This window comes from Schistosoma haematobium, chromosome 3 (genome assembly GCF_000699445.3).
Source record: "Schistosoma haematobium chromosome 3, whole genome shotgun sequence".
NCBI lineage: Eukaryota > Metazoa > Platyhelminthes > Trematoda > Strigeidida > Schistosomatidae > Schistosoma > Schistosoma haematobium.
This window is the reverse complement of record NC_067198.1, coordinates 264,427-290,350: the sequence shown is the minus strand read 5'-3', so window position 1 is coordinate 290,350 and position 25,924 is coordinate 264,427. Positions and strand designations below refer to the sequence as shown.

Below are 25,924 nucleotides of genomic sequence, written 5' to 3'. Positions count from 1 at the left end.
CTCACGACCGTTCCGTAAACTTTGGTTAACCTAGATCTGATTTGTTTTCGCTCATCTTGTTCGCAGAGTGATGGGATAAGTCTACGAGTGTATCAGAGCAATAGACTCAGTATAAATCCACTAATTTTTTGTAACACCATGCGTTCAAATCACTAAAAGATGTCGCTTCTTTTTCCACAGCAGTTCGTGTATTTTTCCAAACATCTGGGTCAACCTTGCTTTCACAATTGCCTAAATGTAACTTCAGTTGTTCCTTCAAAATTTTCATCGCTGAATTTAATTCTAATGTCGTCTTAATGTGGCTTTTCTGCGTCCAGTGAGGCGAAAGCAATTGTGCGCTCGTATTACAGCACAAGAGGCAGTCTTCTATCAACCCTTCCCAACGACTGTTGGCAATATGAATCCATTATTAATTTGGCGTGGCTGGACGCCATGTTAGACGATGTCTCTATTTACGATTAAATTTAATCCTTCTTATAAGTAAAGGACTGTTCAAGCACAGTTGCAACAGACGGTCACCATCATCGGTTCGCTGAGTCGAAATACTAGAATACCCACATAAGTATTAGTCATCGCTACGAGTACTATGTTTAAGTGTTTAACTTTTTGAGGGAGTTCAGAAAGCTATCTGTAAAAGTCGTCTTTCACTTCAACCGGGCTGTAGTTAGACAACGACGTGCGTCCCAATCCTTCCGAGTTTTTACGGAGACCTTTAGGCGAACAGCACATAGGGGACTGTTAACAGAGATCAATTCTCGCAGTGTCTGTTCTGCCCTCGTACTTAGTGCTAGGCCTACACTCCTCAGTCCACGAGAACTAGCCGCCGGGTCGCCAGATAAACGGAGCATGTACCTTATCAGCTCTCCGTTTTGGTGAGTTGATGTCAAATGAATGACTACACTAGGGTCCTGTATGCGCTTCGGGAAAAAATAGAAAAACAATGTGGAATTACAAGAGGAAACCAGGAACGGTTTCATAACGATTGTTTTAGTGTATTTATTATTTTATGAATAACAAATCACGATATTGAAGCTAAAATATACATAATGAAATAGACTACGATTGAGAAAAATAAAGAAGCAAAACACAACACACAAATTAATGTAATCCTACTGGTTCTATCGTAAGCAACAAATATATACATAAATTGGATAGAAGTGAAAAGAGATAAAATAATAGCGTCCATACACAGAAACCAGGTACAAGTGTTCTAAACTAAGAAAGGAAACTAATGTAGCCAGGACAGTGAAGCACATTTCTGGGAGATTTTTGGCCGGTAGAAAACGTCTATCTGTCTGAACGCAATAGTGGACTGGGAAAATAAGATAAACGATTTTTAGGCCATAAATAACGAAGTGACCCGCCATCAGATAGTTGTGAATTGTCAGTTGGAGATTGTAGATCATCATTATCATTAATTTCTGATATGGATTTACAAGTTTGTTGTTTGTTTAAATCATACGTTTCATTCATCAGTGTGTGAGTCATATGTTTATCCTGTTGTTCTTCAGGCAAATTTAATTGTAATGCACGAGTTCTACGTTTGGGACGTAATATAACGGGTAATCCAGATGGTGGTCCCATAACAGTTGCAGAATTTTCGACTGAACTGGCTATTTGACTGTTTTGCGATGATGAGTCTGAACGATTTTTGCACAGACCTAATACACAGTGACAATGTGATGGGACACACGGACGACTGGAACGTTTACAACTACAACGTGCTTGACATGTTCCTCGGCATTTACATCTAGGTTGGTGTGGATCTGCATCAGTGTTTGACTGATTAATCGAAATAAAAATGAATTCATTTGATTACTATCTAACATCACTATGAATATGTACAAATATTGTTACGTAAATACTTCGACATTAAACTGTAAAGTGAACTCACTCTGCAACTGCCCACCCAGAACACACTTTATATCACATCTCAGTTCATGTTTTCATGTCAGGAAGTAAATGGCTGACAGTTATGATTAAACGTAGAGGAAATATGAAGTAGCTCACGTTAGAACCATGAAGTGATAGAATATGTACGATATATATATATATATATATATATATATATATATATATATATATATATATATATATATATCATTTCAATCACAGAGACAATTCAGTTCTAAGAAAACAGTTTGGGAGAATTCTCCTAGATAAAAAAAACTTCCCTGACTCTTATGAAGACCTCAATAAAAGAAAACTACAGCAGAAATGCTATCGGTTCCTATTATCAGCTAATTCAGGTAACGCCGTAGACCACCCTAAACAGATTTCTTTCTAGTTATGGCTCATATACTATTTGAACCTGACTCGTCTAGGCGATTGGTTGAAACTGAAGCAAAGGCTCTTTTTAGTATACCAATCCGTTTAGGATGAGACATTGACTGGCCACCAAAGCATAATATATGTACACTACTTAAAGATTACATACTAAGAAAAAACAGTTGTTCAGTTTGCTTATTGCTTTTCTAGATAAAAGCCAAATCATGTCAACTATCTCTACCTAGGTTTCTACCCATATTCCACAATATATCAATAGTACAAAAAAATACTGGCTATCCAGATAAATATGATTGGCGATGAAGAGGGGAGTGAACATTACACATGTACTCACATTAATATCAGTGACTACTGTAAATGGTAAACTCCATTCGCTTTCAACTTTTTTAAACTTCACTCCTGGTTCGTCTCCATCATTAGTGTTTACATCATCATTGAAGTTTAGGGATTTATCGGTAGCAATATTTGTTTGCGGATTTACATTCTCATTCTCATCATCACTCAACAAAGTAAATGTACAATTATTATTACTGCTATATTGACGAAGTACAGGGGTGTTTGATAATTTGTTGTCGACAATCAGTTCAGTAGATGGACTACTCTAAAGAAAAAAAGGATGAACAAATAAAAATATTAATCAAGCGACTGAATTTATCCAAAATATTCAATGATACTGAGTACATGTAACTCCGCGAAGAGCTAGTCCCGGTCCCTTAGAACCACAGTTGACCGTAAGCTTAACGAATCTACCTTGTGAAAAATAAGACTATTGAAAAGAACGCCAACAACAGAAAACCAATTAGATCTTTAGCTGTGACTTGATGAGTCTTCATATAGAAGATTTATAGTGTCGAATTTGGGAAGTCGAGACTTTTTGGAAGCCGACGCTTTTTCTGACAACCGAAAACAATGACGAATAAATGCACGTGGAATGTTTGAACAATGTGAGAGACGGGATGAGTTTTTAAGATAGTCGCAGAAATAAGACGAAACAACCTGACTGTATTTAGAAGAAGCGGAACCCATTGAATATAGTCTGGGTAGAAAAAACAAACAAACGTGTTGTCTTATTCTGGTCATGAAGCACACGATGCTTTCCACATACAAGGAGTTGGCCCATAAATGCCTTGATAGGACCGAGGGTGGGGAGAGTCCGCTCTCCCTCTCGAAATGCTCTCACATAGCCACATGTATACAGCCACTGTCAGGGAAGTCGTACTCACAGCCTTCTCGTGGCAAGGGTGTTGTTTACGAAGTTGAGAGGACGAAAAGAGGATATCAGGTGTTTTAACCCGGTTAGTGGGTACATGCTCACCTAAGGGGATTGGAAAACCCTGATTCCAAACCAATGATGCACATGGGCTTCAAGATCCTGAGGGAACAAATGACGTACGAACCTATTGTTGGTCGCCGATTACCATGGGAATGCATCTCCTGACGTTGGTTGACTGTCTTGTGGACTAAAACTTTAGGTTGAAATTCGGGGTATGGCCTCCTAAAAGACTGCCTGCCTTGGTTTGGGCGCCCTGATAGTATTACAGCCCTCACAAAAATCGAATGACAGTGTGGCGCATATATATTTAGTGCTGGCTTGTACCAGTGTTTGTGTTTAAGTAAAGAATGCAAGGAGTTCCACTGATGCTCTCCAAAGAAGCATGAACAACTCTCTTAGGATGGAGAACTCATCACTACGGGATCATTAAAGCATCTTTCAAAATAAAGGCGGATATGATTACAATGAACATCATCCAGTGCTACCCAATCATCAACGGTAGGAAGGAAGATGTGCTTTGAACATGGTTACAGGCAGCAGCATCTTCCCAATAAACGCATGTACGGAGCTATGTGGGTCTTACTGGACCATATAACGGAGAACCAGATCCATCATGTCTTCACCAGAAACATTCAGTAAGTCCACAGAACACTTGAGAAGAAAGTAATTCTTAGTGACTGTGAGAACCACAAAGGGGTTACACTTTTGTCAAAGCCAGGCAAAGTTTGCAACAGAGCCTAACTGAAACGAGCGAAGGATTCAGTAGTAACCCAACCTACCATTATCTCACTCCTACAAACAAATTTAGGCGAATACAGCCAGTATAGATGTGGCATCAGCAGAAATGGTACTTAGCATTCACAAAGGAAGAAGCAAGATAATAAAGACATTTGGCGATACTTTTAATGATCCATTATACTATAGATGACGAGTATTCTCAAGAGGATAAGTGTAATGTACCCTAAATATTGTTAAATGGTATTGATGATCTTAGTTCCTTTACTTATTAAACAAAATATGCACTTTATAAGAAACCACCATATTAATTTATACCTGGTGCAATATGAGGTCAGAGTAATTTATGACCGCTTACGCACATGACCCATAAAAAATGTGCTCAAGATGGTATTAAAATAGCAACAACACTTAATATGACATAAAAAGTCGAAGTAACTGGTACAGTCGTTATTTTTACTTCATAATTTATACAAGTAACAGGACAGCGACAGTACGATCAAATAGTTCAACTCATGTGAAAATCCTTCAAAACAAGGCTGCATACTAAAAGTCAGTCAGTTACAACGTAGAACCAGGCACATACATGCATCGGTCCAAGTGGCCATACCTCATTAGCACAGCAAGACGAACACCTGATTGATAGAAGCAGTCAACTCAATGGTGTAATATATAAAGGGAAAATTTCATATAAGGATATAGTACTAAAACACAGAAATCCACTCAAGATCATATCTTCATTTTAATTTATATTATTCGTATTAGTTAACACTTTGCAAATCAGTATTTGGCAATGTTTAGTAATGGTACACTGATTATAAACACTTCAACTCAGCCGATTCATTCATCGATATCGGTTTAAACAGGGGTAGGTAGGACTATTATCTGTCGTGTAACTAATAAAGTATGTTAATTAATTTGAGTGAGGATAAATTTCATATTGAAACTAATTTCATGGTAGGGTTCAAATTTAAGTGGTACTAAGTAAAGGAAAATGATTTAAAGAGTATCTATCTTCATTATGGACTAACGTAAATTCTTTTTTACTTCACTGATACTATAAGAAGTTTAAACATCAAACAAGTAGTAAGGTGATATGTGCAACCATGTTTATACTTCAAGATAAGTTCAATGGCACTACTAATCACTAAAAGTTATACATGTGATAACAAATGAACATGCAGTTTGGAAAACTTTCAGATGATAGGAAACTGACGAAATTAATATTCATTTAGGTAAACAGGGTTTGTAGAGACTATTAAGTCTGAAAAAATAACATCACGGACTCAACTTAAACAACCATTGGAAATCGAAAGGCAGTAGACAGCTGTGTTTTAATGGTATGGGACACCTCAGTGGTACGTATTCGCGACCCAACAAGAGGAGATCGAAACAAGGACTTTCGATTGTTCGCGCGAGCCCTTAAGATCTTGAACGCTGAGCCGGAAGCCAACAGTGCACCTGTCTAGCTTCAACAGATCCACTATGGTATATGACTATCTTCTATTGCCTGTCGTGGATAACTGTCTCGAAATCAGCATGGTTGGACTTCACCAGTCATAACTTCTCACCAGTGAGCACAGGATTATTGTTGGTACACGGATTTTCTGGAAATTGATGAATAATCGCAGATGACATTTAGATGCACAATAAATCAGTTTGAGTAAGATGAAAAATTCGTGAATTGTCCAACTTTATAAGAATGTTTACACAAGATACTGATTAGCTCGAAAGTGCTTTAAACATTTCACCGCCTTTCTCAGTTTTGAAGAAACAAATATTATCACTACTGTGTTTCCAGACCATTCATAACTTTGACAACGAAATGCTCACTACTAACAATAATAAACTATCTGATCATGAGTAAAAACTCAGTAAACTTACTGCCATCAATGATCTTATCTTCATTAAATTATCACGTTGAATTTTCGAAGCTTCTAGTAATTCAGCGTTTTCTCTTTTTAATTGGTCAATGTCTTCATTAGCAGCTTGAAGACGAAATTGAATGTCTTTCATCTAGACATGAACAAACAAGGAGAAGACATTAGTAAGTACGTGAATAGACTAGTAAAGGTGGTTGGTATTTCCTTACAAATGCTTTTGAAACAAAGAGTGATAAACTGAGAGTGGAATAAAGTGATTTAATAAAGAGGATAATAAATCGAGTGATTAGAATGGGAATCTGTGCCGTTCGGTGTGCCTGAAATGTGTCAGGCATGTCCAGCCATCGACTGTACGACACTTGAGTAGACTGAGAAAGAAGTTTGATAATGATTGGACCAATGAATAGCATCTGCCACTGACTGTTAGACTGAGACTGTATTGGATGGGAAAGATATCATTTTCCAGAGTTTCGCATCAAAAACGATGTAGTTGTTCTGTTCTCTTCTCCTTCAAATTTTGCTATTTTAATATTATTTCATTGTCACTGTTGTGGTATTTCACTTGTCTTATTCAACAGCATTTATTATTAATTTCAAAGACGGTGTTTACATTTGGATAACTTTTTTTCACTTCCTCAGCTGAAATGAAGTATGACATCTAAGAAAGATGCATTCACGTTTGCCAGCCGATTAAATGCAGTTGATTATGAATACAGCGCAAAACCTCAGTGATAGTGGTTATGACCAACCTCAAGCACTACTTTAAACGATATTCACGTACTATTAGGACACTTTAGATTTAACTTTTACCAAGAATTAGGAAAGATATTAAAAACACATTAGGATAACTACCAAAGGTGTGATATTAGAACAAAGCTGTCAAAAATGAAACAATGTGTTTTCTTAAATTATAAAGTTGTTTCAACCATGGAGAAGCATGGTTATCTAGGAATCTGGTAATGAGAAATTAATTCAAAGTACTTTCTCTATTACACTAGCAACTGCATAGCCTAATGGGTATCTACATAAACATGTAGATTAGGATATGTGACACAGTAGTTTGTATGATGTTGGGGGACAATGTATGAGTTTTGCTCTCTTAGTGGTGGTGAGACGTCATTTACAATGACATCGTTATCTTTGTATTCCACTCTATTACTATATACTACTTATCAATATTCAGTAACACATTTCATTTTCAATAACGTTTGGAAGTATAATGTGACATGCAATTGCAATCACAACGTACGTTCCTGAGAATTTACATAAGCTGATGATATTCAGTTCATTGATTATGGTAACTGTATCTTCGTGACATTTGGAATAGATATTTTCACTCCGATTGTTTCTGTTAAACCTTATCATATTGTAAAAGATTCCATACTTTGGTGTTCTTCGTTCTTACTTTGAGACTCTATCATTGTAATTTAGACACACACCTATTAGCTATCACATATCGTATGGTATTGTGAATAACTGTGTACAAACTTGGCAGACACTTCATGAGTTCGGCGCCATTAATGCATTTCATATGATTTCGTAATAATAGTATCGTCTTTCCAGTTAATAACTCCTTTTGTAGCTCTTCCGGGTTACTTCCTATACCAAACACGGTTTAAGGGGTCAACAACCCCACCCCGTACAAAACAACCTTGCTAAAAATACGCTAACATATATAAACAAATTAAACCATCCATACACCACACAGAACCAGATTGACCATATTTGTATCACTAAGAAATTCACGATATCAATGGAATACATGACAACCAACAGAGGGGTTGAGGTTATCAGATCACCACCTAGTTGTAACCAAGATGAAACTGAAGCTAAATAAACGCTTGACAACTAAAGAAGGACAATTACAAAGGTTCAATAGGGCCTTTCCTTCGACATACTGACAAAATCAACCAACTCAACTAAACTCTCAATAACATGTTTCAAGCCTTAAAATATCTGGTTTAGTAGGATGAGAATACGATGGAGGACAACTGAAAAGGGATCAAAGAAGCATTAACTTCAACGTGTCAGCCGGTCCTGGATTGCAAGAAGTATCATCATAATCAATGGATCACTATCGAAACCCTGGACAAGATTCAAGAACGGAAGAACAAAAAGACAGAAATCAACAACAGCTGAACAAGGATAGAGACAGTGAAGGCACAAGCTGAATGCACAGAAACAAACAACCGATTGAGAATGAACATTAGGGCTGACAAGCAGAAACACATAGAAGACCTGACAACTACAGCTTCAACATAAAGAAATATTGGACAACTATGACACAACGGATAAACTGACACGGAAATGTAGTAAACCAGAGAGACCATTTCAGGACAAGGAAGGCAAGCCAATCACTGAAATCCAAGGACAGAGGAACAGATGGTATAGGATTTTTGCATCGACTTAAGAACTTAACAAATGCATTCGATTATTAGTGTTTCAGTAGAAAACTTATCATTCCAACTTACATTCTCCTCAGATTTCAGTAATTCTGCAGAATAATGCTCTGTAGTCTGAAGTAAATTTTCTACTTTTCGTCTCTCTGTATTTAGTTGAGATTCCAATTCGTATATCTGAGTTTCTAAATTAATCTTAGAAACTTCAGATGACGATGCCTACGAAATAAATAAAAAAGGGCAAGAATAAGGAAAATAAACAACTGTTGACTAGTCAAATCAGATCACTATACTTCTATAGAGAATAAATAAGTGGAATTCATGTCCTATTGGCATTACTTTACGAAGCCTGTTTACAGAATCGACATTCTGTTGTAACTTACATCATTAAATTAATAAACCATATAGCACGGACGTATGTTGTTATATGTCTGCCCAGTGACTACTTATATTCAAATGTAGCTTGACAATTTGGACAGATTTATCAACTGGTCAGTCTGGTTAGAAAAGCATAAAAAGTACAACCTACTTGTCTGAATAGATATTTCAAAGCTATTCGTGCTTCTTGGATGTTATGTAGTTGGGATAAACGAGACGAGAGCATTTGACCAGACAAATCAGGTGGACCGGAGGCATCTGTCGACGATCTTTCGCCGGCATCCATAAGTTTTTGTTGCAAATTGCTAATCTGTTGTGTTTGACATTGGATCGATTCAGTAAGACCGTTCACTTCTTCAATATACATATCATAAGGTTTACCATCTTGTCGGCAACTTTCCATTTTGGCTTCGATCGTGCGCAATCGATCACACAGTGTTTTACGTGAATCCATAAAATGACTCAGATGATATCTAACAGTATCCATACTGATTTGGATATCTAAATCTGTTTTGACCCAAGCGCGAACTCGTGCAGCCAAATCGAATCTAATAAATGTGATAAGAATTTAGATAGTTTAAACTATGGAACGAACATTTACACTGAAAGTCACAAAAGAAGTTGTGCCTATAAACGAACTGAATATAACAAATACCGACATGTACGTAGTAGGAGTATCTGGACAGCATAATAAAACTTGAAGCCTGACACGCGGAAATCTATATATATCATGGGTTAACTGTATGTACTCAAGTATCTTATTGAGAGAGTGATGATAAACTCAAAAGCGAATAGAGCTGAGATCAAGCAAAATGTAGAGAAATTTTGAATGATGACGGTGAGTAACACATTCTGATATTGATAAATCAAATTCAAAGGTCGGTATTTTTTCACCGAGTTTACAACACTAACGTGAATATGCTATCTTTTGAGGAAACATACCATGAGCATACAATTAGCATGGGCATATATCCACATCCAGTGATATACAGGTTAGTCGTGTTTCAGTCTAGTCTACATGATAACTGTAAAATGCACAGAGCAGATAACTAGTCATAATTCACCACTGGAAAGTAACTGATTTTCCTGGAAATAGTGAAAATAAGATCATATCAAAACGCTCTTTGACACATAATTAACCTGATATGTTTGTGTGTTTCTGTTTGATTTCGATAACAGGGACTAAATGATATGCTAATCTAGAATTGATGAAAACACTCATATCAATGTGTATCTTAAACCTAAAGAATTCGCTAGTTATTTTTTTAAAAGTGTAAAACATAATGTTCAGTAATTGCATCTATCTAATTCCATCGTTTATGATGTCAAACATATGGAAAAGCATGTCTCGAATTAAACTAGTGCTAGATCTCAGTAATTCCCCCGAAATGAAATTAGATAAATAGGAAAAGAGATCGAAATAATCAAATAGTAATGATAATGAGAAAAACTAAGTAATAAGAATATTTAGGGAGTTGCATCCTCTCAACTGGGTGATTTAATTATGGGGCTTTCACAGTCTTTCTCGATAACACGAACTTCAGATAGAGGTGACCTATCGGAATTTCTCTAAATAGCCCGTCCTGTCAGCTTTGCTTTTGATTGCTGTCAGTCTTTGATCAATCATTCCTTATGTGTTCACCTTGATTCATTATTGCTTCAAATGATTGATAAATTGATTCTATTTTGAAAAATCTGTTGACTAACGATTGACCTGAGAACCGAGATTCTAAATAATTTTCTGGCCTTCCTTAGGTTGCCTCAGTCCAAGATACCGTTTCACAGTCAAACGCGTATACGCAATTGCCTTCATACATTGACGTAAATGAAAATATGTCGTGACCTTTAACAGGTAACTGGTGCTCATGTAAACAAAGAGGAAGATAGGGGATATCGTGTCAGATGTAATTTTTATTACAGTTGGAGCAGTTTATTTTGTATATGATATTCAACTTATTTTCTTATAATATTTCATTTTATGGTTTGTATAATATTTATCGAAATTATTTTGCAGATTTATGAGCCATGCCTATATACTAAACGGCCTAAATAATTTGGTTGTATTTTCTTATGTCCTTCATATATAGTAAAATAATCGTTTGTGGAGTTCTATATTAGATTTTGAGCTTGTTCATGAGACAGCTGTCCTTTGGGAAGAATCACCAGATATCTTTCTACATCTAGCTTTCTGGCAACTAATTCCTACTATGACTAACATTGAGCACTGTACAAGAGTTCTAAACTAGGACTAAATGACTGAATCCCTGATTTTTCGAGTTAATAATGTTTGTGATAAACAGTAAATGTGAAGATATTTTGACCAAAATTTATGCCAGTTTGAAACAATCATATAAAGCAGATAGACGTGGGATATTATAGTTTATATCATGGCCTATCCTTAGATGGACAATCATTAAAAAAATCCAGAAAGTATTTGAAAGTTCTTTGGTACTAGTATGGGACGCAATGAGCATCCACAACCACACCGAGGATTAGGCTTAAGAACTTAAAGTCTCGTGACAAGTGCTTAGCCTTTGGACTAGTCCTTATTCAACAGTCTTTAATTTTTAATATTAATCAATTAGCGATATTGAGCAACTACCTAGCAACAACTTATAACCTATACAAGTGGACCCGACTAATTCTCGACCTCCACTGGAATTCTGGGAACCACCTCTCGACGTTAGTCGCTAGTGAGAACAAGATTTTTATTATTAGTATAAGGGACAAATGTACATTCATTCACAAAATAAAATACTTTCTTACTTTTTAGCATTGTTCCCTTCAGATACACGTTTATCACGTTCATTTCTAATATCTTTTTGACGTAATAACAATTCTTTAAGTCGACGTTCAGCAGCCGCAGCAGCTTCAATACGGCGCTTTAATACAGCTTGTTGCCGTTCGTGCACTGAAACCATACGAGACATCTCACATTGAAGCCGGCGATCATGTTCTTGAAGTTTTTTCACCTACATAAAATGATCAAAATTATATCATAAAAGCTTTAAAAAATTATCTGAATAACAGTCGAAGGGTTTCTAATTAAAAAGGAGTTCTCGAAACTTATAATTTATACATTTGGCGAATAAGGTGATTTAAGTGACTATTACGCATATTCAGCCCACCAAGAATAAATTGAAGTGTGATAAGATAAAGTGGTACGATGAATTTACTCATTCTAGGGGTTATTGAACTTAGACTGGCTAGTAGGTAAAAACTTGTTAGTTAGGGGATTCACAGTGTAATCATGATTTATTTCAGTCAGTCAGCTATAACATATGACCAGGCACATATATGCATCGATCCAAATTGCCATAATTACTTTGCATAACAAGATCAACATCGAATTCATAGAAGCAGTTACTTCAATGGTAGTAATATTTTCGAGAAAAGATTGGGTATAAAGAATTGGTTCGTACCAATAAAAGTATGGAATAATCTTAATCTCATGGTTTAAGGTCAGACCTTCGCCATTGTGATCGACTCTGAGTCATAACACCCAGGGTCTCCAACCACTGGTTAAGATAGTCGCGCGAACCCCAACCAAATAGTCAGCATCTACAAACACGGCTTAGACCAGAAGTTAGTGACTTCAAGGACTGGTGCCACGTTTTGGTTTGGACGCCCCTAACTTTCTCTCATCCGTCTCCAACACTAGCCAACTTTGGGCACCCTGGTAATCGGTGTTCAGGCATACGAAATACGTAGCTCAACCATCTCAGTCGATGTAGACTGACAATCTCATCAACTGATTTACAATCATCCCCAAATACTCCGGCGTCTAACCTCACTATTACTTACCTGGTGATCCAAGTAGATACGAGAAATATCTATAAGACATCTGTGATCAAATACTAGTACCTTATGAGTATCCTCTACCCTTAATGGCCACGTTTCGCTGGTCGCGATGTGATCAATCTGAATCCAGGCTTATGATGCGAGCGAGGGCGCGAGGTAGCACATATACGATGACTGTGCTGACGCCTGACGTGAGCACCACAATATCCGTCGAATGCCCTTTCTGGTGAAAAGCACTTAACTGGTGGCAGAACTCATCATTGATCGTATTTGGGTTCTAATCTCATGGAGTGTAGGTGGAGACAACGTAAGACATCGTTTCTCACACCGATTTCTTCTCATTTCGGTGGGGTTTTCTTATCTAACTGCATATAATCGGCTGTTAATTGGGATCTAATTGATTAGTGCTGCCTAAACTTTGGAGCGTAGTGCGACACCAACCCCAGTAGGAATACATGATACCACCGAGTCCGCACGTGATACATGCTCTTCGAAGTGACAGATGGAGAGCAAATGTGTACTGCTTTACTATTCTTAAATACGTGTTCCGGACGTACAACAGACATCAATGTTGAGACTTTCTAAGGACATACCCAACCCTATCTGTGTGTCCGATCTGCATCAATGTGGGAACATTGAGGGCCAGTTTGACTGGTATACGTAGTTTCAGACAGACTGTCTTAAGTGAGAATAGACGAGAGAAGTTAAGTAAAGTAGTATATAAAATAGAATAAAAACGATGTTATCCTATTATTGCCTGTGTGGTTTGTCTGAATGCTAATTGAAGCAAGAAAAATATTTCCAGTAGTAATCGTCAGTTGATTTTCGTGTGGGCTGGAATACTGCCAGGGCGCCCAAACCAAGGCAGGCAGTCTTTTAGGGGGCCATACCCCGAATTTCAACCTAAAGTTTTAGTCCACAAGACAGTCAACCAACGTCAGGAGATGCATTCCCATGGTAATCGGCGACCAACAATAGGTTCGTACGTCATTTGTTCCCTCAGGATCTTGAAGCCCATGTGCATCATTGGTTTGGAATCAGGGTTTTCCAATCCCCCTAGGTGAGCATGTACCCACAAATCGGGTTAAAACACCTGACATACTCTTTTCGTCCTCTCAACTTCGTAAACAACACCCTTGCCACGAGAAGGCTGTGAGTACGACTTCCCTGACAGTGGCTGTATACATGTAGCCATGTGAGAGCATTTCGAGAGGGAGAGCGGACTCTTCCCACCCTCAGTACTATCAGGGCATTATGATCTGTGATTGAAGACCTCTAGTGACATGGGTTAAAATCAGGCTCAGTGGTGCAGGTAGATCAGTTGTTCACATTTTACATCACAACTATCTTACTCTCAAAAAGGTTGAAATTCACTGGTTACGGTTTCACCCCAAGAACGCAGCAAATCATCTTAAAACTAATCATTGGTTTATTTTTACAAACTTACAGAGTAATATGTAACATATATGTTAAGGATAGATAGAAGAAAGTCAACGAACCTCTGTTTCCTTTTCTTTACGCCATTTTCGATAAGCACTGCTTTCTTCTTTCAATTGTTTAGCTGATCGGATCATTGAAGTTTTCAACGACTGTATTTCGTTTCTTAATCTTAAACATTCCGCTTCTCTAGCCTCTTTCGCTTTCTTTAAACGTGATAATTCAGTTAGTTGACGACGTGTCTGATTTAATTCTTGTTCCATGGTCTTAAGACGTGCTTCTCGTTGCGTTTTGGAACTGAGTTTTCAAAAAAGTATGAAATTAAACTTAGTATAATAAAAAATTAAACCATACCACTGTATTAATGGTTACTTGATAAGGTTCGACGTAGCGACGTTAAGTTTGGAGGAAAATCTTCATAAAAATGGTTGAGACAACTACCGATCGGGTGATCGTAATAAATTGTGCAAAAAATAGCATCAGAGAGCACTAATGTCAAGAGATTGAATCTCGTAACCCGACGGTTTAGCAGTTTAACCGACTACCTATCACTTTTCCGTATAAAATAAAACTTCAAATTTTCGCAAATCTGATCTTAATCATTAACAATCAACATGAATCAAAATCCAACTACGAAATCGTCTTTGAAGATGTTAAGGGTGACGACTCAAAACTAGTCACAATGGCACAGCTATTAAAATTTCGACATCCACTAGGTTTGAGTTAGGTACCATCAACAACTATTTATCCTTGAAACAAATTGTACTTTATTTTTGAACTGCTTATTGTATTTAGACTTTCATTAAATTAGGAGTTATTTACCATTCTATGCTTATAGTCCTATTGATTTCCTCTCGGTGTGTTGACTAGGTGTGACAAGTTGAACCGGTACATATATACAGTAAGCCGTACGTCGGTAATGACTAACCTTGAAACCTTAAAATATATAAATAATGATCGGAATACATGAAATAAAGTGAAGAATATGGTTTGAATCCATGATAAGCACTATGCGTTGTATTTTTTGTAAAGAAAAATCAACATGAAAGGTATCGTGAAATTTATTCATTATCTAATCATAGCAAGCGATTGTTATATGAATCAACACACTAGATATCGCTTAAAATCTGTAAAATACAGACGATTGATCAAGTAAACCTGAGTTTGATTAGGAAAGTGCATTAAATCAAATCCACATCTAAGACACGTCCATAAGTTCGAATTATCATACACTGAGAATGTTTAATACCTAGAGTATGTGTAGAGTATATTTATAAACAGCACACAATACGACAAGCAGATAAAAACGCATAGTTAATGGTAGTGTTATACGGATCGATTACACTGAACACTTTTTCTTATATTAATCAAGCGGATCTCTCATCAAAGAAACAAAACACAATGCAAAACATACTCTTTTAATTCTTCATTACTGTGTTCTGCCAACAGCTTGGACTTTTCCCGCTCTAAATCAATAACTTTTGATTCCAGTTCACGAATTTGAGATTCGTATTTGTTTAATAATAAACAATAAGATTCATCTCCTTGTTCAGCTGCAGCTTCTAAACTAGTTAGAAGAACATTCTTTTGACGTATAGTAGTTTCAATTGTCTCAATCCGTTGTTTACATTCTAATCTACGTGCTCGCAGTTCAGAACCCCAGCGATCTACAATAATAGTAGTAATAAAACGCTTTTGTGTTCCGGTAGCGATTGGGTATCAAGTTATGTAAATCAGTCTATTAAATAAATGCAAGATATAACTTAGCTTCCCATCTAGGCTTGATTAAATCAAGTTTGAATACGGTTGTATCCTATCTGATAAATGAAGAGATTCACCAAGGTCTGTGTAGTAACTCATTTTATATGCTGCCTTAGCGTTAGGCCCAATGTTGATTATGAATGCAGTTTGTTTGGTAAGTTGGGTAGTACTATTAGCAGTCAAACATAGTGGCTGTTAGGGATAGTGATAATCGACAGAAAGCCCTAGACTGGGGTTTCGAGATACCTGGCATTTGCCATTTCTATGTGAAGTAGGCGAAGATATTGGTGCCAAAAACGACAATCAAAGCTCTTCAATTAAATCCCTTAGCTCATTCTGGTTTCATGGTATGCACGATCAGTGAGTCATTGAAAATGTAGCACTTGGCAAAAATTTGTATCTTATATCATATATATATATATATATATATATATATATATATATATATAAGGCGATAAAATTTACCAGAGAAAGTTTCGTAACAAGGTGAAATAGTAATAGATGAGGTAGTGAATCTTCATCGGCTGAAATGGTTTGGACATGTATCACGTATACCAAACGATCACCCACCGCCACGTGTGATGCTGATCAGTGTAGGACTGAGTTGAGCGAAAGTTACGAGTGGGGTCAAGCCAAATGTAGCATCAGTCTATGAAGTCACTAACTATGATGTCTTATGAAGTGTTATTTTATTAATACTACTGTTACTTTGAATTATTTGCTGTGGATCATATTTATTCCATTGTGTTAATAGGCAATGTAGCAACTTAGATCGATGGACATTTGTGTCAAGTCCTATGGTGTTTATCATGATTAAATGACCGACTATTGATAAGTGTGATGTATGAATTCTTTCTATAGAATGAAATTCACAATGGACAAATTTACGCAACTATTATATTTTCATCTTTGACTGATAAACAATATGTAAATTTCGTGGTTACTCCCTTTCATAACTTTTCAAAGTGTAAAACATTCAATATTCGATTACTAAAATTAATCTTAAATTAATCACCAATAGTGAAACGAAAATTTTAGAATCTTGAGAAAACCCACTACTTACCAAGAAGTTCCGGTTGCGTTGTAGTTTTAATACTGCTCAAATTCGAAATACAGTTAGCGTTGTTATCAACGTCGATTTCGGTATGAATTATTAATGGTATCTTTTCAAATACTTCTTCCGTATCGAAACATGTAGTGTCTGATTGAAATTCAGCTAGGAAATCAGACGACTGTTTATAAGCATGTTCCAAATCTTCATTTGTAATCTGCAATTGTGTTAAACGAGAAGGGAAACAAAACAAATGAAATCAATTATGTCAAACAATAAAGATTTCTTATAACTTAACACTTCAATTTAAATGGTCATTAAATGTTAATTAAGGTGATTTAACCTCATAAATGTATGTGAGTTCCAACCACACAGGATTGTAAACACGCTATGCTGATATATGGGGCTAACTAGAACAATAAGTGAGGTAGGTTTTCTTCCTGATCATCTCTACAAGTACCACACCTTGATACAGAGATCTCGATACGAAAATCAAAAGAATAACAGATTAAGGGGAAGGATAAGCAAAGTGATAAATATATCCGAAAAGTCATTTCACCACGAACTTACTTTATTCGACTCATTATAAAGTTTTATCAATCCAGTTAGGATATCTTCCAATTCTTGAATATAACTAATCAGTTCAGGATATTCATTGAATTTATCTCTAACAAATTGATTTAAGGAGCTGTAATTATATTTTTTTGTTAAAATAAATATGAGAAATTACTTGAGAATTGATTCGATTTTTTGGAGTTCAGATATTACTGTATCATGTAAATGATCAGTATCGAAACGATTTTTGTATAATTCATTCATTTGTTCGACAATATGATCTAATTCTGCACAAAGCAGAAGCTTCTCACTCTATAATAAATGATTATTTTTAAAATAAATACATGTATAAGTTAAAAATCTATTTATTACGGCAATTTGATTGGGATAATAAGAGGGGTAAACTATTGAATTAAAGCGTTAAACAATTGAGCCTCTGGTTCAAACCTCGTTCCACCTACATCAATTTGGGCAAGCAGGAGGTATTATTAGTCTTCACACTTAGAGTATAGTTCATACCGAATTATCTGATGAATGCAATAAATTTATTCACAGGATTTATAGTTTTCGTGATGAAATAAAAAAACTGATATAACTGCGATATAGAGGTATAACTCGAGAAATTTATTAGAAAAGTATTCAATCAATACCCATCAAGTTAACAATTTGGTACATAGTTTAGTTACATGATTAATAGGCTATTTTTATGTCACAACTATATAACAACTAGCACAGGACATTGAGGGACGTTCCGATCAGTTGTCCGATGCAGACTTAGTGACACTTAGGTTTAACTTATTGGCGTATATAGACCTGATTTATTGTCTGAAGGTATCGAATATTTAGCTATCTTCATCATTTATGTGAATTTTCTATTGATCGTGTTAGAGAATTTCAATGAACGTTATTTAGAGAACGGAGTTGAAAAACACTGCAAATCAATCTATGCAGTTGGAAAATTCTTTAGAATTCTAGAAATCGAATGCACTTGATGTCCTTCTCTAATCCAAATTATCAATAATTTTAACATATTTCCTGACAGTATCTATGACTTCATGGTCGATGATACTAATCCGGGAAATAACCCCTCATTTTCGTAACTACAACAGAATTGAAGGTAAACCACTTGTTGCATTCATTTTTTCCAATTTTGTTCACTTTTCAAGTTTAACACCCATGAGGGCATAGAAACTGATCAGTTATCATCACAAGCGTTCAACGCACCAGAAATTTAGAATATCTGATTATGATTGTCTTGGGGTCATGATGCAAAACTTGAAAGTAATAATCACAGAAATTTTTAATCCAGAGATGAATCCAGATGAATAGAATATAGTGATTATAACAACTTGATACAACTTACTAACCTCTAACTTTTTATTTTTATTCATGAGATTTGTAACTAATTCTGAAGAAAAATGACTGTTAGTAGAATTATTATTAATAGTAGTAGTAGTAGTAGTAGATAATGGTTTAATAATTGTTTTTGGACAAGGACTGAGTAATGGAAAACAAGAGGAACCGTTAGCTAATCGTGCTTGTAATTGAGCAACCAAAACACGCAGTTTAGCAAGTTCAGCATCTTTAGGATCAGCACGATTTAAAATTGGTTTATTTTTAATTAAACGTGCTCGATCTGCATATCTGAAATAATACAAATACATTACTACAAATTAAGAGAGAGAATAATGATTGAAATATTGGAATAACTGATTTTAAATTAACTTACATATAGTTTAGCCCCATGGGTTAATAAATAAAGCTTGACCACTTAGGAAAGTTATGGAATAACTTAAATTGAGAAAAAATAAGAAACAGCTAAGTGATTAAGGTCGCTGAGTGGTAAGTCAGTCAGCAAATATTCACTGACACAAATAGCCATAACGAATATTAACAGGAAATTAGCAAGATACACAACAAGGTCGGAGTAATAGTGGTAAAACTATGACCCGACCGTACCAGCCACATTGATGCGGTGGTTGGACTTTTCTGTTATGAGGACTCAGTCAAGATATATTGACTAGAAAATTTATTTTTGAAGGTCCTAACACGTTAATCTGATTAACACAGTAGTGGTAAGATAAAAAAAATTCAGTTTCTGCAGGATGGAAGGTGAGATCAAATGGTTGACTACACTGGAGTTTGGGGCTAGTAAGGTGTCCACCAAAAACCAGCATCCTCAAGGATGTTGCCTTCCCACGACGCAAGGAGTAAGAAAAACTTGACTTATGTCTAAAGGCTTTACGGCGGCGGTAGTTAAGCTCAAAGTACAAAGCTAAAGCATTACACAACTCACTTAAAAACGCCTTGTGTGACTAGCGTCTAGTAATTGTCTTTTGAGATTCGCGGTCACGCCCTCAGGTCGACAAGGCCGTCTTGACTCCTTTAGCTTCTAATTCAGATTCCTAACGAGATTGACATCCACGATGAAGACAGACAGGAAGTGTCAACAATTCATACTGTAAGAACGCACGAGTTAATAATGTCCAGAACGAAATCTCAACTCCTAATGCTATTTTATATTTTTACTATCACTATCTCTTTCTGTAAGACATTGGTATTGTAAGAGACTAAGCGTAGGTAAAATGGTTTGAAAAGGAATCAATTAGCAGAATAAAAAGCATGAAACGGTACTGAAGCTCACGATCTACAGGAAGATAGAGGATGGATGCATATGCACCAAAAATGCAATTGATTTTTAGTGATGTCATACAAGGTATTCGACCATTAGTCGGTCAATTTCACCTACTTTAATTGAGCATCTGGATATTACTACTCAGACAAAATTTATGCTTTAAAGCCGAGTACATGGACTTGTACTTGGTAAATTGAGTAACACTATAACGAACCACTGAATAAATTAACTGGCGAAAAACTAAGTGTTGGTTAAAAGAGTTCGAACTAAAAATGTTTGCAGAATAATACAGATCACTGAGCAGACCGCCCCATATCACTATGCTAACGTCGCTAGTCGAGGGTGTCACATATTATGTAGTTTTAACATTTTATTTCGCAGAGAAAATCGGTGAGATTCTATAATTCGAAGTACGGGTCGCGCACGCTGAAACAACGGACTGGATAACGTTTAGGTTGAATATCAGATATTGAGTTAAAAAGTGGTTGGCCAGTGTGATGACGGCCCACGGGTGAACTCAAGGAAGTTCTAAGGAGCTCAAAAAGAGCCGGATATTCCATCTAATCACCTTTTGGAAGAACGCTCTAGAGTTCCGACGTGTAGCTTCCCTATTGGACAAATGCTAAAGACCACTGTATGCGGGATTGAATGATTATAATGATGATTTCACTTTTACTAAAAACTATAAATCAGTCAGTCAGTCAGCTACAACGTAAGACCAGGCAGATTTATGCATCGGTCCAAGTTGCCATACCTCATTAACACAACAAGATGGACACCGGATTCATAAAAGTAGCTAATTCGGATGTGGTAATATATAAACTCATCCCATCAGGCTCTGAACACGATGAAGAGCGACAACCATCCTTAAAGACCTCTGGAGCCAATCCATCTGGACCAGCTGCCTTTCCTCGTTTCAGATTAACTATAGCCTTTTGAACTTCTGCTATAGTTGGGGGACCTACTTCAATGTTCCACTCACACTGTCTGGGAATGGAGGGTAGTTGTAGAGTAGCTGAAGACCAGCTGAACTGTTCTCTGAAATGTTCCGCCCACCGTTCTAAACGTCTGGACTGAGAGCAGATGAGGGTGTCGTCTTTTTCCAAAATAGTCTGACTTACACTTGACTTATTAATTCCAGTTTATTTTATTAGTCTGTAGAGCTGTCTTGTGTGCCGGAATACTAAAATACCTACCTAAATGCCTCTCTGTTTGGTTTAAACTACATATCTGAGCATTAAAGTCACCTGCTACGAGTACTATGTCTGAACGTTTAGCTTTCTGAAGAAGTTCAGAAAGCTTTCTGTAAAATTCATCTTTCACCTCATCTGAGCTGCAGTCGGTGGGAGCGTAGGCAGAAACGACAAAAAGGCAACGACGTGTGTCCCTATCCTTCCGAGTTCCTACGGAGCCGTTTGGCCGAACAGCACATAAACGACTGTTAACGGGGATCCACTCTAGCAGTGCTTGTTCCGCCCTCATGCTTAGTGCTATGCCTACTCCTGCCAGTCCACGAGAGCTGGCCATCGCGTCACCAGATAAACGGAGCGCGTATCTCGTTGGCTCTCCGTGTTGCCGAGGTGAGGTCAAGTGAATGACCACACTGGGATCCTGAATGCGTGTTTCAGAGACACAGCATACATCAATGGTACGAGATTCTAGGGTTCTAGCCAAGGAAGCCTGTTGACCGATTTGACATAGGGTGCGTACGTTGAATGCTCCAATGTGTAGTTTGGAGCGAGGTTTTAGTAGACCTGAGACAGTGTTTTGAGCACTAGAATCGTTGGCTATGGTGACATTTGAGGAGGAAGCCTATAAATACCTGAGTTTTGTACCATATTTGACACTGGAATAACATTCCTTCTCACTCGTCTTGTCATTTGCGACTTGGAGGGTTCTGGCGTTCGGGTGCTCACGTAGTACGCGGTATATCAAGTATTATTTATTATTATTTATTTAAACACATAAATATTGGTACAGGAGGGCACCAAATATATATGCGCCACACAAAACAATGAGAATCTGTAGAGAAGGAAGAAAAAGGTAAGGAGCGTAAAAAAAACGATAACGAATAGATTAGTGTAAAGTAGGGTAATAATAATAATGAGGGAAACACTCAAGAGATCTTTCAGCTAAGGAAGAAGCAACCACTTTTTATGAAGAAAGTAAAAGGTTACAGCAGGATCGCCACTGGCTTCTATTCTGAGCCATATCTGATAACGTCTCTACTCGAGAACGTTTAGATAGAACCGAATTTCCACCACAGACGAGCTGCTGTATAAGTCGAAAAATAAGGATAGACAGAGTAGGAATAAAAGAGAGTGAATAAATGACGTAATAAATAATAACAATAGTAATAATAATAATAATGTGAATCGTTTGATTAATAGTTGGAGCAAGAAAAGTATTTTCCATAATTATCGACAGTTCATCATATTTGTGTGCGGGCTGTAATACTGCTCGGATGCCCAGACTGAAGCAGGAGGTTTTCTTAGGGGGCCACTCTCCGAGCCTTTGACCTGAAGGTCTGATCCACAAGGCAGTGGAGCATCGTGAGGAGATGCAGTCCCATGGTAGTCGGTGACCAACGATTGGTTCATACGCCATTTGTTCCCGCAGGACACTGGAGCCCATGTGCACCATTGGTTTGGAATCCGGTTAAAGCGCCGGACATTCGCTTTTCGTCCTCTCATTTTCGTAAACAACACCCTCGCCACGAGAAGGCAGTGAGTAGGACTTCCCTGGCAGAGGCTGTATACGCGTGGCCGTGTGAAAGCATTTCGAGAGGGAGGGCGGGCCCACCCCACTCTCGACCATACGAGGGCACTTGGGGGATATTAACTTCATCCATTGAGGTAGTCATGATATGTATTACGCTAACCCAACCAACTACTTCGACATCCAGTGATATTTAGGGGACGTCAAACAGAAATTCGACACCAGCCCATAAACTCGATTACTATCGGACTATCGCAATCCTAGGTGCGGAGAGTGGTCTTCGCCCGTCTTTTCTAGTGTATAAATACCTTACGTCAAACGTCAACACAAATCAGATTAGGTTGAGCTTAGCAACAACATAAAGGTGAATTAAATATGGAATATACAACACTGCAACAACAACTCACCGAAGTGTGTTTAATGTCTCTTCCATATTTATATCTGCAGGACTAACACAAGCAAGCATTAATGTGGCACTATTCCCGCCCAACGAATCTTGAAGTAGGCGAGTTAAACGTGAATCGCGATATGGAATATGCGATCGTTTCTTTGCGTCCCGTTCGCATAAAGCACTTATTACATTACCAAGTGCAAGCAATCCTCTATTTATATCGATACCTGTCGGAGATGTTTAAAGAATAACACTATATCAACTGGGCTAAACAAGTTAATTAAAAAAACTACAAAGATCCTTAAAACTAGTTTTTCAGTGAGGATAAGTCACTTAACTCACTAATTTAAACTTTTAAGCAGAAAATCATTCTGCATGATAAGGAAATTTCGTTGAGCAAAGCTTCAAACTATATGGTTTAAATTAAATATGGTCAGTGACAAATTTTCACTCTTTTTCTCACTTAACGTTTAAAGGTTTAAATATATTACACCCAATAATTTAACGTTTTTTTGTAAATCTTACATTGCTAATTTTCTATTATCGTCATGTGTTTAATTGACTCGCTTACACCTAACTTGATCTTAGTACAGAGAAGACATTAGTGACAGCACACCCGTAAACCATACACATCTACTTCCATCGGCCGTCTCAAAGAATTAATACAGAACAAACTTCTACACTGTATACACACCCCTCGGTAATAGTTGGATGTTTCTCCAGAACCACGAATTAAATGGCTTAACTACTTCCAAACGAGTTGCCTGTATCCCCAATTGCACTTCGTTAATCTGAACACTTAAATACGTAAAAATATGATACATTTAACTTTCTCACTCTGTAATTTAAGAAAAGTAAGGGGAGCATCCCAGGAACATCACCTTACATTCGACCGGTGGGAAAAGACATAGTATCTAGTGTCATCAATAAAGAGTAAAAAATTCTACAAACAATTATATGCTTTGCAAATGACAACAGGGCCTTTGATAGGATAGCAATTTCGTTTAACACCCTTGTCAAAGATAATCTCGTGAAACATCTCAATCGGATGAGTTAAATGCCACTCACATGTTAAAGAGCATAGAGTCCGTAAGTATGGGGTTGAATCCTACTGTGTCAATAACACATTGCTTACAACCTGGGCCTTTCCAAGCGTAACCAAACCTGATGTGATGAAAAAAATTGAATGTCGAGTAACTACTAATTGATCTGTTTGGCAAGACAAATGAGGACTATATTTATGTCGACCATGTAATAAAAAAGCAACGCCACCAAAAGATAACAGTAGGAATATCCAAAGATACGTACAAAATACACATACCTTCTTTAAGTCGGTCACCTTCAGCATGTGTTTTCTTAATTCGTTCAGAGCCAGCTAGGTCGACTAAATGTAATTTAGCCGTTAATGTATCTTCCGTATTCTCCCCATCCATCGCTGCTATCTTTGGCCGCAACAAAAAACATAGAGTAAGAATGGCATGACTGCGACTGGATTTTAAGTTCATCGCTGTACTCGCAACACTTCTTTTTGTTGAGCCACAGTGAAGAAGATAAAGAACTTCTTCCGGAGATGTGACCACTGTTTCAGTTAGGCCTGGGATCTATGCAGTAAACTCTAAATACGAAGTGAGGAAATACCTTAACAAGTTGATTCTCTTCACGTATTTGTAGGGACGCAGATACATCGCCTAACAGATCATGTATATCCTCTTTATATATCTGGGAAATAACTTAATACAAAAATGTGTATATTACCTCCAGGAATGAAACCTTCACTGTATATTCATACTCATAATTTGGCATTCTCTCAAATAAATCCTTAATAATCCGAGGAACAATACCAGTGGATTCTTCTCCCACACTTTCAGAGATACATGTACCCATTGTATATGTTTTCCCACTTCCAGTTTGACCATAGGCAAATAGAGTAGCATTGTATCCTTTGAGGATATTTTCAACCATTGGAAGTGCAGCCTTTTTGTAAACATGCTCTTGAGAATCTGTTTCCTTGAAAACATAGTCAAAGCCAAAAAGCTTGTCATTTCCAATTATTAGCTGATTTTCCTCATTTGGGTATGACAAACAGGTCGAACTCCCGTCATTCACTTCACTGTTTGACAATGGTCGAACACGAACACCAACTTTTACACTTGTGTCGCCAATTTCCATTTGTACAGGGTACGGAAATATCAAAGCGTTGAGCTGCTGAAAAATAATATATTCCAAGCTATAGAAGTTTTTGAACAAAACTGTAAATGAAAAACAATAACATCAATCGGAATGTTTTTCGTACATAACAGAATAGAAGACATTATTTAGTGGCTACAAACTATCAGGAACATAGTAACTCATGAAAACTAAATATACCTAACTCTTGAGGTTTATTAAGAAATAATGCATTTATGTGAAAATTGAAGTAACAGAGAATTATATAACATTCCACTCGAGAAAGTTTAACTGCTGAAAAGTTTGTAAAACCTGAAGGAAATGTGAGCTTAAAATATATTAAACATGGACTGTGCAAACATTCGGTCTTATAAATGACAGTTCTCTACATTCTTTTTAAGTCAATTTTCAGCATTTTGAAAATCTTGTTTTGTCTCGAAGTATTTACTAAAGAA

The 25,924-nt window shown here is 36.9% G+C and overlaps 1 protein-coding gene across 1 annotated transcript; it reads right to left on the bottom strand.

The window, feature by feature from the left end:
• Positions 1–1,287: 1,287 nt before the first annotated feature.
• Positions 1,288–25,472, bottom strand: KIF4_5 (Kinesin- protein 4; the record flags this gene model as incomplete). Its single annotated transcript, XM_051218916.1, has 16 exons — positions 1,288–1,782; positions 2,621–2,887; positions 6,179–6,310; positions 8,649–8,795; positions 9,106–9,502; positions 11,721–11,926; positions 14,255–14,489; positions 15,607–15,859; positions 17,017–17,221; positions 17,575–17,692; positions 17,735–17,871; positions 18,927–19,203; positions 23,320–23,530; positions 24,625–24,904; positions 24,942–25,022; positions 25,059–25,472. 16 exons carry the CDS (start codon positions 25,470–25,472, stop codon positions 1,288–1,290), a joined length of 3,855 nt encoding a protein of 1,284 aa, XP_051068607.1.
• Between the last annotated feature and the right edge of the window lie 452 nt (positions 25,473–25,924).